At 49.2% G+C, this 12,962-nt stretch overlaps 9 protein-coding genes across 9 annotated transcripts; 4 read left to right on the top strand and 5 right to left on the bottom strand.

The window, feature by feature from the left end:
• Positions 1 to 8: 8 nt before the first annotated feature.
• On the top strand, positions 9 to 1,344 carry P153DRAFT_303236 (uncharacterized protein; the record flags this gene model as incomplete). Its single annotated transcript, XM_033664501.1, has 4 exons — positions 9 to 74; positions 124 to 221; positions 256 to 1,241; positions 1,292 to 1,344. Coding segments are annotated over 4 exons (1,203 nt in total), but the record flags the coding sequence as incomplete, so codon positions are not given.
• A 98-nt stretch (positions 1,345 to 1,442) lies between these two features.
• Positions 1,443 to 2,332, bottom strand: P153DRAFT_371307 (uncharacterized protein). Its single transcript, XM_033669241.1, has one exon. The coding sequence runs from the start codon at positions 2,129 to 2,131 to the stop codon at positions 1,931 to 1,933; it is 201 nt and encodes a 66-aa protein (XP_033518399.1). The 5' UTR covers positions 2,132 to 2,332; the 3' UTR covers positions 1,443 to 1,930.
• A 322-nt stretch (positions 2,333 to 2,654) lies between these two features.
• On the top strand, positions 2,655 to 3,329 carry P153DRAFT_142424 (uncharacterized protein). Its single transcript, XM_033662118.1, has one exon. It carries the CDS (start codon positions 2,781 to 2,783, stop codon positions 3,267 to 3,269), a length of 489 nt encoding a protein of 162 aa, XP_033518398.1. The 5' UTR covers positions 2,655 to 2,780; the 3' UTR covers positions 3,270 to 3,329.
• A 428-nt stretch (positions 3,330 to 3,757) lies between these two features.
• P153DRAFT_142397 (uncharacterized protein) lies at positions 3,758 to 4,779 on the top strand. The gene has a single exon (XM_033662117.1). It carries the CDS (start codon positions 4,134 to 4,136, stop codon positions 4,677 to 4,679), a length of 546 nt encoding a protein of 181 aa, XP_033518397.1. The 5' UTR covers positions 3,758 to 4,133; the 3' UTR covers positions 4,680 to 4,779.
• Positions 4,780 to 4,879: 100 nt separating this feature from the next.
• P153DRAFT_435615 (uncharacterized protein) lies at positions 4,880 to 5,685 on the bottom strand (the record flags this gene model as incomplete). Its single annotated transcript, XM_033673160.1, has 1 exon — positions 4,880 to 5,685. The coding sequence occupies exon 1, from the start codon at positions 5,249 to 5,251 to the stop codon at positions 4,880 to 4,882; it is 372 nt and encodes a 123-aa protein (XP_033518396.1). The 5' UTR covers positions 5,252 to 5,685.
• A 65-nt stretch (positions 5,686 to 5,750) lies between these two features.
• On the top strand, positions 5,751 to 7,607 carry P153DRAFT_351629 (uncharacterized protein; the record flags this gene model as incomplete). The annotated part of the gene is made up of 2 exons (XM_033666353.1): positions 5,751 to 5,989; positions 6,042 to 7,607. The coding sequence occupies exons 1-2, from the start codon at positions 5,963 to 5,965 to the stop codon at positions 7,605 to 7,607; spliced, it is 1,593 nt and encodes a 530-aa protein (XP_033518395.1). The 5' UTR covers positions 5,751 to 5,962.
• A 49-nt stretch (positions 7,608 to 7,656) lies between these two features.
• On the bottom strand, positions 7,657 to 9,036 carry P153DRAFT_371305 (uncharacterized protein). The gene has a single exon (XM_033669240.1). It carries the CDS (start codon positions 8,866 to 8,868, stop codon positions 7,921 to 7,923), a length of 948 nt encoding a protein of 315 aa, XP_033518394.1. The 5' UTR covers positions 8,869 to 9,036; the 3' UTR covers positions 7,657 to 7,920.
• Positions 9,037 to 9,175: 139 nt separating this feature from the next.
• On the bottom strand, positions 9,176 to 10,981 carry P153DRAFT_142390 (uncharacterized protein). Its single transcript, XM_033662116.1, has 4 exons — positions 10,946 to 10,981; positions 10,856 to 10,895; positions 9,429 to 10,799; positions 9,176 to 9,376 (listed from the first exon to the last, which is right to left on the bottom strand). Exons 1-3 carry the CDS (start codon positions 10,974 to 10,976, stop codon positions 9,443 to 9,445), a joined length of 1,428 nt encoding a protein of 475 aa, XP_033518393.1. The 5' UTR covers positions 10,977 to 10,981; the 3' UTR covers positions 9,176 to 9,376; positions 9,429 to 9,442.
• Positions 10,982 to 11,813: 832 nt separating this feature from the next.
• Positions 11,814 to 12,845, bottom strand: P153DRAFT_351626 (uncharacterized protein; the record flags this gene model as incomplete). The annotated part of the gene is made up of 3 exons (XM_033666352.1): positions 12,614 to 12,845; positions 12,285 to 12,563; positions 11,814 to 12,167 (listed from the first exon to the last, which is right to left on the bottom strand). The coding sequence occupies exons 1-3, from the start codon at positions 12,788 to 12,790 to the stop codon at positions 11,814 to 11,816; spliced, it is 810 nt and encodes a 269-aa protein (XP_033518392.1). The 5' UTR covers positions 12,791 to 12,845.
• Between the last annotated feature and the right edge of the window lie 117 nt (positions 12,846 to 12,962).

Genomic DNA, 12,962 nt, shown 5'->3' with positions numbered 1-12,962 from the left:
GACAATAGAAGAAACCTTTCTCGGCTGTCTCGGTGCAGGTGGACCGACTCACAGGTGAACAGTATGAGGAGAACGTAAGTCGCGCCATAAGCGAATGATTTCTCGAGAGACTAAAAGTTGCAGGACGTTGGTGGTATTGTAGATCTCATCGAAGTTATCCGTATCCAAGCGTCTGGTCCAACCGAAGCAGCACGAGCTCTACGGAAAAAGCTGTATGTATAGTTACGTCGTCGTTGTTGTCTAGCCTGACCCGAGTTCCAGCAAGTACGGAAACGTGCACCGCCAGATCCGCGCGCTCGTCATACTGGATGCTCTGATTCAAAACGCGGGCTCCAGGTTCCAAAAGGCCTTTGCTGATGAGCCTCTCCTCGAACGACTACGGATCTTGGCCAGAGACGACATGGTCGACGCTGAAGTGCGACAAAAGGTCAATGTTCTATTCAGACAATGGGCTGTCGCATACAAAGCAACACCTGGACTCGAGCACATAGCAGCACTTCATAAGGAATTGCCTCGTACGAAACGTCCTCAACCTCAGCAATCTCGCATCGTCAGGCAACAAGACGCCGAAGCAGCGCGTGAACGGGAAGAACAATCACCTCCTTCCACCCCTCAGTATAATAGGCGGCCTGAACCTTCTAGCACACCTTCATCTTCCAGCAGACCAGTCGCTTTGGGTCATACCTCACAGCACAGTTCAATATTCAAGAGGGACAAAAAAGACAAGAAAAGTTCAAAGAAGGCTTTCAACCTGGACAAAGAAAAGGGTCAAGTCCTCGAGACGATCGCTTCAGCCAATGTTTCTAGTACAAACCTGTTGAATGGACTACAACTCATCAACCGCGAGCAGCAGCGTGTCAGCGAGAATCCGGAGGTCATGAGACGCTTCGAAAGTTGCAAACAGCTGCGCCGTCAAATTCTGCGTTATATTCACCTTGTCGAGTCGGAGCAATTTATTGGTCCACTACTCAATGCCAACGATGAGCTTGTCAAAGCACTTATGGCGTTTGAGGTCATGGACAAGAGCATCGACGACGACAGCGACAGTGATGATGAATCGGGTAGCACATCCACTGCTCAAGCGGCAATGTCTAGGATGAAAGTCGAAGACACTCCCCCTACGAAGCCTCCAAGGCCGATGAGTATTCCTATGCCTGCAGCCCCTGCATTAGGCAAGCACAGGGCCGAACCGGAGGATGAGGCCGAGGAGGATGAAGACGACCCATTCAGCGATAATAATGGTAAGTTCACCGCGGATATTCACCAATTCGACCTCGCTAATTTTCAACAGTCGTCAAGACACCGTGGAACGAGCGAGGACCACCAACATGGAGGGATGTTTGAGCCTGACAAGCAGGGTCTGGGAAATGAGCTTTAGTTTATGCGTTACAAAGATCTCCTACAAATGTACACAACACAGCTGCTGGTAACACATTTGCTACGAGTTGCATATATTGGATAGACCAGGGTTTGACATTGACACAAAGTCGCATCACTATTTTCGTACGGTCTCGAACTTATCAAACATTGCGTCGTCCCACGTGCACTGCCACAGTTGAAACGTCATCCCCATTGCGCCAAGACGTCATGGGCTAGCGCGTCGCATGGCTGAAATCAAGACCCGAGGGGCGTTCCCTATGCAATATAACCTACTCCCCTAGCCCTTGAGATACCCTTCACAATCACACACCCCAAGTCCAACCTCTCACCCGCCCTGCGCATACACACACGCCTATCACTGTCAGTTCATCCCCCACAACAGCAACCCCACGGAGCCAACGCGCTAACAACGTCACAGCGCATATCCAACTATCCTACAACCCGTACCCGCACCTTCCGCGCATCCTCTCCAGCGGACCCAACATCTTCACACCCAAACTTTGAAGTAAAATCGACCGCGAAAATGCCTGCAGCTACCAGTTCCATCTCGTCAACGGCGGGTTCGATCGTCAAGCCTCAGGGTGGAAAGTGCTCGTGCATCAGCACCGATGACTGCAGTTGCTGCTGCCTTCCTTGTACGGTTATGTGAGGTGGCGATTAGGGTCAGCGAGTGACTACACAACACAACCACACTCGGAAGATTGAAAGCTTGGTGTTTTGAATATTGGTTAAGGGGGGATATAGCGGGCATACCTTTTGATTTTGGAAGTTTTAGGAGTTTGAAGACGCGGATGTCGTCCTTCACATGCGAGACATTGCTGTTAGTGACCAGAATTGACGATGAGTTACTTTGAAGTTTGCTCGAATTTGCCACCTAGTCTTGCTTTTTCGCTGAGGTGGGATGCTGCAAGTTGACCGAGGCTGCTCTCTTCTCACAACATCCTGGTATGTTACTTTTAACGGATTTCAGGCACTTGTTTGTTGGTGGCGACGATTCGTTCCAGGTTTTTGTTACGCGCATCCCGGGCGCTTACGGACACCAAGATCATGCAGGAAGCGGCGCAGCATCACAACATCGATGCCTGCAACGGGTATACATGTTGTACAACCCTCATGCATTCTCCAAACTCGAGTCTACCGTCTTTAGTTTCTTCGTCCAAATCAGCGTCGTTTGTTTATTCCAATTTATTCCCTTTTCTCGCATCAATGTATCTCTTCCCCCTACCCTCCGACCTGACACCTCCCGTATCCAGACAGCGTCACACTCTCCCAAGTGTTGTCGCTCGACAATCGCTCTGAGGTTTCGGACTCACACTGCTCATCCACAGAGCCAATTCCCGGCCCGTATAGCGAGGCTACTTTGCTTCAGCCAAAATCCAAGAAATTAACCCATGTAAATAATGAAAATGACATTCTTTTCCATACCTCATCCCGGCCAGCTACGCCAAGCACATCTCCGATGTCAGCAGCACATGTGGAGAATCATGAGCATAGCAATGAGTTCGCAGTACTCCGAGAAATGTATGAGAGCGAGCTCTACATCCAACGCTGCATTTCAGCAAGTCCATATCAAATGGGCGCAGACGACAAGCCCATTACCTTCCCAGTCATCGCGCGATCGATTCTATTCCCAAAAAGTATCGAACCTCGTCTGGAAAACTTTCACGGCACTACAGTTTCTACACCGAGCTTTTGTGATCTACTCGCACCTCCGACAGTCTCTGCTTCTCCACCCATTGAACGGACCATTTCAGAGGGACACGGCGACTACAAATACCAATTCAACATCTTCTGACAAGAAGAACCTTCCAAGTTGGCCATGCGTGACTTTGGCTTCATCGCTACATCTCATTGCTCCCGAGGCGTCGAAGAAAGTCTGGCTGGGGTGAAACTATGCAATCTTAGATCTCATGATACGTAACGTTGTCAAGTAGATTGTCAGATTTATAGACGAGTGTCAGGCAGTTGATTCCTTTCATCATCGGGGTAGTAGGATTAAGTCTGGTATTTAGTCGATGGATGGTTTGATTCTGGGCGAAGAGGCTGGTGAGACAAGGGAGAGATTTTGTGTGGGAGAAGAACGTTGTAAAAGACGAAGAGCCAGTAAGTGAGACATTTGGGTTGCATAAACATGCAAGGGAAGGATATGTACGGTGGAAAGAAGTTCATGGGCTTTTGTAAGCGGGTAAATGCAAGATAAGTACACCATGGTCGTCAGCCCTGTTAGCTTGCAGTATAATGTTCCTTGCTATCCCATCTACACAAATAAGCCGACTACGTCACTTCTGCATGTGCTGTCAAACAACCTCCTAATCCTCTCGCAAATGTAGTTTGATGACCACTCCCACACGCCATCGCATAGCCCGGACGTGCTCAGGGCACCATTGCACAACACCCTGCCACCAAACCTTAACCCCGCACTTTACGACCCTAACATGATCTTGTTCGATACGCTCTTTGGGGTTTCCAAACCCAGCTTTATTACACACCGCGTTGTGTTGGCAAAGCCGAACGATATCTTCAACGACAACAAATGCGCGTTCTGTTGGGCCTTATACGATGACAGCGAGCATTGCGGTGTTCGAATCCTACCCTATAATCACGTTTTTGGCCGCGAATGTGCTGATCAGATGGTTGATGGACCAAATGGCAATCGCTGTCCCATCTGTCGAACAACACTGTTTCGCGAGCCGAAACACAAGGTCCTCCAGGAATGACTGTTACAGCTCGTCTACGTGTTTGCCGTAAATGTTATGGCTTTGTCCAACGGAATTCGCACACATTTGTCTAGATATCCACGGCTTCACCGGGTGCTTCGCTCTGGCTTCAATTGGCTTACAGAGTGCGGAAACGTCTACTTTCTGACCGAGCGCATTATCGATAGATATACCTCGATACGCGCTCGCAACCCAGAGCTCAAACTTGAAGAGCCTCAACTGTTGCTGCGGGTCGTTCGGTTACTATACATGTCTTGCTCTGCTATTTCGGATGGGAACCCTGCCCTTCCTCGCACACGGGTACTTTTCCACGCTTGCTTCAGAGTGGGGATATCAGCAACTATAATAGGATTGTTATCAATTGGTGGACTACATGGCAACATTCTCCTGCGGTCAGATCGCTTCCTCCTGGCTGGAGCCATCATGATCGCCACAGCTGCTGCTCACTTCTACAACTTTTGGATAATCGGCTGCCATGTACTTGGTCAAGATTCATCGTGGCTGACTGAGCAGCTCAGAGAAAAAGGCTATGAAATTTTGGTACAATGTTTGAGCCTTGCAAGTTGCTTAACATCTGGTTGACACGTCAGCTGCTCTCTTCGGACATACGATGGCTGACCGAGTAAAAGTTGACAGGACGTACGAATTGAGTACGAAAGAGGAACGGTTGACGGCCATGATCGCGAATCTGGACCTGACCCAATGAGAAGCAGAGAATAAAGCCTCAGCGGAGTTTAAAACATCCAGAGTATATTGTCCCGCGAAAGGCAGTACGATAGTGTTTAGAGAAAGATCAGCGTGTACTTTCCGCGATCATTATTCGATACTCGCTCCCTGCCTTTGCCCTTACCCAGATACTTCTTACGTCTCTTGATCTTCTTTGTCCTCTCTTTGTCCTCATCTGCTCCGGTTTTCGCGTTCAACATCTTCGTGACCTTCTTCTTACTACCACGCCAGCTTTGGAACACTACCCAGAGGAAGTTCATGATTTGACATACCCATATAATTGTGTGCTCTGCCTTGAGTTTTACATGTACTTGTTGAGCCCAAGTCCAGCGAAAGGGCGAGGAAGAGATAAGAGCGCTTGCTATGGAGCGGAGGTAGCCGAAAAGGGTGTTGGTAAAACTCGATATGAAGCTGGATACTGAGGACATGATGGTGACAAACCTACAGAGGACGATTGTTTACGGTTCTGAAATTGCGGTTATGGATAACATTTGCAGCTTGAGAAGCAGTCGAAGCCTAGTTTTGAGTTTTTGCATCGTTGACTGTGCATGTGTACCACGAACGTGACAGACATAAAACGCAGCGTCGCGTACATCTTACGAATGAATAATACGATTCAAGCAGGTGGTGGAAGCTTGTCAAGAAAATTTGATACGTCTATTCACCAGATCTGATGCTGTGATGTGGCAGAGGGAAACGCGCCAAAATTGTCCGTCCCTCTAGCGCCCTACGATGACGCGCATCCAGCCCTGGCGGCTCAAGATTTTGAATGACGTCTAACATCGATTCAGACGACGAGAATCTTTTTTAAAAAGTGTTTCCATGCCTCCGAAGCCCTTGAGTTGTTTCACCAAACGGACGCGATGTTGTCGCCGTTGAATTGATTAGTGCCAAGCTCGCCTACTCAACCCCTCCCAAGGGTCTTATCATCGACGCGCAGCCTTGTTACCAACATTCCACGCGCCTGTGCAATTCAACTGTTTAACGCGCGCTCAACCAATTGTTGCTTGCATTGATACCTAGGTGCATAGTTGGCTGTCTCGACTACGTGTTAGAACCCGCTTCTGTGCGATCTCACTCCAGCTCGAGTATGCAATCTGCGTATATACCAACTAGATATCAATACCCCAAAAAGAAAGATGGATGAAGATTTGCGCATTCTCGAGGTATGCATAATTTGTATGATGTTGATCTTACGGCTTCGCTAATACTGTGTAGGAAGAATACTGTCCTCTAGTTGACGCCGCGCTCCTCTCTGCGGTATATTCCGACTACGCAGGTCAGCCAAACGCAATTGAACTCGTCAGGGAGCTTCTTGATTCTATAAAAGCATCTGCCTTGGAAGAACAGCTCACCGACTTTGATCCTTCGGGCAGCAGTGGAGCCGTTCAAAGCGACTCGAAAGGTGTTGATTCTAGCGGCGAGACTTGGGCAACACAAACCATTATCACAGACAACACCCTCTCGACATTGAGTTTGGATAATCGGTCGGTGTCAGGATCGGAGACATCAGGAGACAGCGGATACTTCAGGGACACGGAACACTTCAGCGCGCAGACCAAAGGGCTATTGCTCGCAGAAACATTCCCAACACTGCGCCCTGAGCTTATCGCGTATACCTTGAAGAAGTGCGATGATGACTTGAGTAAAGCGACAGACGAGTTGCTCAATCATGTCTACTTCGAAGATGCGAGAACAAGTCCTACCGAAGATGGACCTGTTGTGAAGGGCGTCGACGCGTTTTCCGAGGACTACCATGTTCCACAACGGGGTAAAAAGGGCAAGGGAAAGAGACAGAAGAAGGTGTCTCTGTCTGGTGGGAGTGCTTTTGTTTTCGATACGGACAGACCAGCCACGCCACCGGCTAACAAATGGCTGAACAGCAGCAAGGACATCGAATTCATCACTTCACGTACGAACCTACCGGCGAAGCTTGTCTCTTCGCTATACCACGAAAGCAGCGCGTCGCTTTCAGCAACTATACTCATTCTGGTACGCAAAGATATAAAAGCGCACGAAAAAGATGGAGAGCCAGATGCTGGCCTGGTACAGGATGCGATCATGCTCAACGGAGACTTCCCCACGATTGATCTGGAGTATGCTCTTGCAGTTGTACGACTTACATCACCATCCACTTCCCAGGCACACGAGCTTGCAAAAGCCCTCACAGAACAGCCAGCAAGTGAGACTGGTGGCAAAGGAGGTATCAAACTCGACCTGCGCTATGCTCCTATCGATCTATCGGAACCCACTCTCGCACCACGACTACCTGATCTCCCAACGTCCGCTAGGCCACGCGACACTGCTTCGGTCGCTCGTGCCCGCAGTGAAGCGTTCCAAAATGCGTCCGCAGCCTATCGGAAAGGCAAGTCTACGCCGCTCATGAAGCAAGCAGCGGGCTACTATGCCCAAGAAGGACGCGATCTTAACGCCAATCTGCGCGCCCTGAGTGAAGCTGATGCAGACGCTCTCGTGTCCTCGCAATCCTCCTCAACCTACCTTGACCTGCACGGCGTGACCGTGGCGAGTGCCACAAGGATAGCCAGGCAGAGGACGCAGGCTTGGTGGAGTGGACTGGGCGAGCAAAGAATACCTGAGTGGAGCGGTGCAGGACGACGTGGCGGTGGCAACGGTTATAGAATCATCGTTGGGCTAGGACGACATAGCGTGGATGGTAGGGGAAAGTTAGGCCCTGCGGTCGCAAAGGCGCTTGCGAAGGAGGGCTGGAAGCTTGAGATTGGCTCAGGAGAGCTGCTTGTCACTGGATTGGCAAGGCGTAAATAAAGCATGATCTAAGCGTTGTCGAGGATGTAACTCAGAGCAACAAGTTCACGATTCAAAAGCAACGTATACTAAACAAATAGCACCTGAGCGTTCCCAACACACATCGACATGGTAAATTTTATGTAGCAAGACAGGTCTTCAGCCGTTGTATCAGTTATTGTTCAACTGAATAAAAAAACATGGACTCCACCCAATAGTGCTCGCCTTGAGCGTTTGTATATCGCGCATGCTCTGTCTTCACAAGCATATGTTCATGTAACAGCGTCTTTGGCTCTTGATCTCACTCATTTTAGTCTTTCTCAACCGAGTTCGATTATTCCAGCGCGATCTTCTTTGTTCTCCTTCCCCAACGATACGCGATCGCGGCCAAAGGAATATTTCCTGCCGCCAGCAACACCCCGGCAATGGTAAACCCCGTCTGCGCGTCATGCTTCCGAGCAGTGTACACCACCGCAACGATCAGACACACTGCCACTAGGCATATCTCCATCCACAGTAACAAGCATCGTTCTCTATGGGCATTGCGATCCGTCTGACAACACCTCTCTGAGTCTAGGTATTGAGGCGTGGCTACCGGCACCGGCGTACTATCCCGCGAGGTGCCATTCGTTGGCAGAGCCTTTTTGTGTGGTGGAGGCTCCAAAGAGCATGTAGCGGAGCTTATTTCAAACCATCTTTGAAAACGTCCCTCGATGCGCCTTGAGTGACACCACACCTCTATGATGCAACTTTCCATTGTACAGATCTCTGCTTCCAGGCTGAACAAGTGTGACTTGCACTCGGTCACGACTTCCACACGGTACGGTCCTTCTGAATCTTTAATCTCAAGGGACATCTCTACTGCCCGCCAGACTTTATGTACGTTCGCAACGAACGATTTTCCGGCATCCGAAACTCTAGCTTCTGTTTCCAAGTCCCAAAACTCAATGAATTCTCTCAGTAAATGCGCCAGTTTTGTCATATCCTGGGTAAAGGTGAGGCCAAACTCTTCTTGAAACCACTCTAGGCGTCTGTCGATGCGACCGCAGTCGAACCCGTACCATTGCGACTGGCGATCTCCAAGGACTTCTGCGTTGACGAAGATATTTTGGACGTCCTTTTGCAGCAGCCCTTTGAGGGTTTCAATTTCTCCCTCTGCAAGTTTTTGTACACGTTGCATCGTATCTATGCAGTCGGCCAGCTCTCCCACTCGATCAGGGTTCAATGGAGATCCAGCCGGTGTACCAATAGCCCAGAGTCCTGCATCGTGCGCCGAAGACATTGTGCTTTGCATGTTCGTTCTATTTTTAGGCCTCCTAACGAAGTGGGGAAAGAACTTGGAGATGCAAATATAATAGTCCAAGAGATGGAAACTTCCAAACTGTCCCAAATGGGACGTTTGTCGTCTGCATCTTATGTGAACAATATGAGACTTATCAGCATAGCCTCATCTGCAGGGTGGAGATTCAGGTGACGAGGCTCACTGGTAATCAAAAGATACTATGATTCGTCATTATAGTTTGCACAGCCTTCCTGTTGATACGAACAGGATCATGCGGCGCTTAGCCCACTACTCCTTATTCGGACATCAGGCGGATATCAGGCGGTAACGCGACAACCTCTCATCAAGTGACTATACAACATCAAATTATACAACAGATTACCGGTCTATGTCCACCTCATACACATATTACGTTTGATAATCTCTCACACACCAGACTCACTCAAGATGATGGCTCAAGATTCCCACACCAAATTCATCATCTTACTGAAACAAACAACGAACTAAGGAAAGTAATGACAACTAGATATTACACCACACAACCTAAAGCAAGCAAAGACGAGGTCTCCCGAAACTACTCCATCAGCACCTGGTCAACCATCTCGTATTGGTCCTCACCTTTGACGCCCGCATGGGCAATCTGGATGGCAACCTGGCGCAGAACGGCTCGGCATTGCTTACAAGTTTTCCACCCATTCCCCTCAAGCAAATGCTTCACACGGAAGGGGCACATTTCAATATCAGCTGTAGCAGGCTCTGCTGATTGTCCTTCCATCTTTGAATGTTCGGCCACGGGCTCCAATTCAGGTTCAGGCTCGTGTATAGATTCGGACCCCCCCCCTCTGTTATTGTTCCTTTGTACTATTTTTGTCCACGTGTCCAAATCGAGATCAAATTGCGCCATCTTCAACCTCCTTCGATGAGATTTGTTCAGGCCGGCGGAATGATCAACATATGGCTCTGGCTCCGGTATCAGTGGCTCTTCAGGTTCGGGTTCAGGTACTGGTGTCAATAGTTCTTCAAGGTTCTCGTCGTCCAGGTATACAGGCTCAGGCTCAGGCTCAGGCTCAGGCTCGGGCTCGGGCTCAGGCTCGATTTCTAGAGGTGATGGTGGTGCCCAACCTCCAAAGTATCTTATATTTTTCTTGCCTTTCTTCTTCTTCACGATCCACTCCGACGTACCCCAGCTATCATCCGATGGTGTAGGATCGGGAGGCGGAGACGACGGCTCCACAAACTCCAGCTCCTCCCCAATGGCAGCAAAGTTACTTTCTCCCGACGCCTTTTTCATGGGTGAGTTTTGAGTGGCAGGAATACCTTCTTCAGAAACGCCGCGAACCGGCCCCCTCTGTGTGAGCATATGCGAAATCTTGTTGTTGTAAAGCTCCACAACGCCTTTTGCTAGGACTCTTGTCAAAGTAACGTCGTCAATGCAGCAAAAGAAGTCATCTCTCGCAAAGATTGTGTGGTCTTCTGCGAATGCACTTTTGACTTTCATGTCCAAATAGTCATGGAACCAGGTAGCATCGCCTGGAAGTTTCGAGAAGTTGTCCTTCGTGGCCTCAATTATGGCAAAGATGTTCATTCCAGCGCCGAGATGTTCAATAGTTTGCTTCGCCAGCTGCTGTAGGCCATCCAGCTCGTATGTCATTGCCATTGTGTAGACTTGAACAGCTCTCTTGAACTCATTTATGGGTTTGTCGCCTGGAGAGGCCTTGAAGTCGTTGAGCGTCTGATATGTGCCAGTGTATAGATAATGAACCAGTACGTGACCAGAGTCCTCATTTAAATCAGGTAAATGTATACTGCGTGCCCCCCATGAGGGATCAACAGAAGCAATCCATTCCGGCTTTTGCAAGAGCTCATGCGAGATGTAATATTGTTTTTGTTGTGGGCCGATACATAGTGTGATAGGAGAACTGGTGTAAGGACTAAATATCACAGTCAGTTGAACATACGAAAGTTAAATGTGAACAGGAGCACTAACGAGGTCTCCATCGTCCGTGTAGTTGCAGGTAGTTGGAGAACTATTATTTGGTAAGAGATCTTGGAGATAAAGGCTGGCATACTTGATTACATATACTGAGGGGATTGCTCCGCAGGCCCATGATAATATGCCTAGGCATCAGCCTTGTGCTACAATACCTGTAGCCTAGAGTACCCCAACTGACATGAACCATTTAGCGTTCACCACGTCGATATGTGGCTTGACACCAAGCCTTGTAGAGCGAAATGATTTCTGCGGGTTGACAAACCAGCCTATAAGAGGCAGCTCCACGGCTCAGCCTGGTGCCCCGCACGCTTCCTGTGATGAATAGGACCGCCATGCAGAATTGGCCGCGATCACTGTTGCGGGTATTGATAGGCGTGGAATGCGGATACATAAATGGTGACGGCATTTGACCCGATAAGCTCCCAGTGATGGAATACCGTCTGGTAGCTAACGAGAAAGAAATGGAAAGAGGCCTTCTGATTTCCAGACCTCGCGCAAATTGTGGTGTGATAAACGCCAGAAGGTTTCACCTGGTGGGGTGTATGCATTGCTAGACGCCGAAGCGTGCCCATACCTGTCAGGATCCAGTAAGGCTCAAATCCGGCACGTCGACGTAGGAAGATCCCGCTGGTTAGGATGATATGTCTAGGTAATAAAATGCCATTCAAGTTCAAGCCTGCCAATATGAAATGTAATAGCCACCGTGACTAGAAGATAAACCCACGTCACCCATTTCCATCCTAACGACTATCGAATAGACCATCACCTCTTTCGAATACTGCTGAACTAGTTGAATCGCCATGGGGCTCACCACGACCTTGAAAGGGTTGTTATTTTCGACCGAGAAAAGAAAAACTAGCCTATGCTCACTCCCACGACGCCTCAACTTTAGACTGTTCTTCCTGTACCAACCAAGCTCAACTTTGCTGCCCAAGGTTCAATGCATACCCAGTCACCATTTGTAGTAGTTCAAAGTAAGGAGTGCAGCACCGATGATGATGATCATAATTCCCCAGATGATACAGGAAGGAACAGGGTCTTCTTCCGCGGGACGCTCGTTGAACCGGTGCAACGGCAGGAGAGGTTGCGTGCGCTGTGTTTGAACATGTGGCTGGCTCATACGATTCTCGACATATGTGAAACGGCCTGGTGTAGGATAACTCGAGATAGCAGGCCTACTTTGAGGAACCACAGGACGAACATACTCTGGCAATGGTTGACGCACTGGGGGTATGTCGTAGAGTGGCTCACGCACGGGAAGTGGGGTTTGAGATGGTTGGGCTACCGGAGGCCTGTTGTGGAATGGCTGGTGCACTGGAGGTGTGTCGTAGAATGGCTGGCGTACTGGAGATACGTTACGGAGTGGCTGGCGAACAGGTTCGATGTTGCGGAGTGGTTGGCTAACAAGATCAATTTCCTTCACCGGTGGTTGGAAACCGACGCGTTTGATTAGCTGCTTGTATGAGTCTGTTGTAAGAGTGCACGTTGAACGTCGCAAAGGTTTGAGTATCCCTCCATGAATTGTCCGTTGAGGGTTGAGTGTCACGTAACTGTTCCGAGGAAGGCGTCCATCTCCTCTGAGGAATAGCAGAGAATCGTTATCCGGATGAGCTTTACTAGGGTGGACTGGAATGTACATAGAACGAGTCTGGGTGTTCCGAGGATGTCGCTCCTGGAGGTCTTTCCCCCCAAAAGAGGTCATCTGAAAACGCGTTATTGGCATGTATAAGAAGAAGGCGGAGGTTGACGAACGATCAAAACGACAACCTCGGTCCTGGCTCGATTCACAGAGAGGACTACCACAGGGTGATTGAAGCAGCCATCATCGATCGAATTTGCTGTAGCATGATATTCGATTGGTATCTCGTCTTTTGGTGGTAGCCAGAGTATAGAACCGACATCGTATTTCGATGCACTAGAGAACTTCATAGTGAAAGTCAGAGTTAGTAGAAGGTCGGTTAAGCGTGACGATCTTTCGTAGTAGAATCCAGTTATACATTGAGAGGGTACGGTTCCCCGGTTCTATATACTGGAGCCGTACTACCCGAGCTGCGGGGCGCAGCATGTGTCTTTCGTTGGCAAGATTTGGTTGGTCGCAGAG

Source organism: Dothidotthia symphoricarpi (genome assembly GCF_010015815.1).
Source record: "Dothidotthia symphoricarpi CBS 119687 unplaced genomic scaffold P153scaffold_25, whole genome shotgun sequence".
NCBI classification, from domain to species: domain Eukaryota; kingdom Fungi; phylum Ascomycota; class Dothideomycetes; order Pleosporales; family Dothidotthiaceae; genus Dothidotthia; species Dothidotthia symphoricarpi.
Note: the sequence above shows the minus strand (reverse complement) of the source record. Positions and strands in the feature narration are given on the sequence as shown.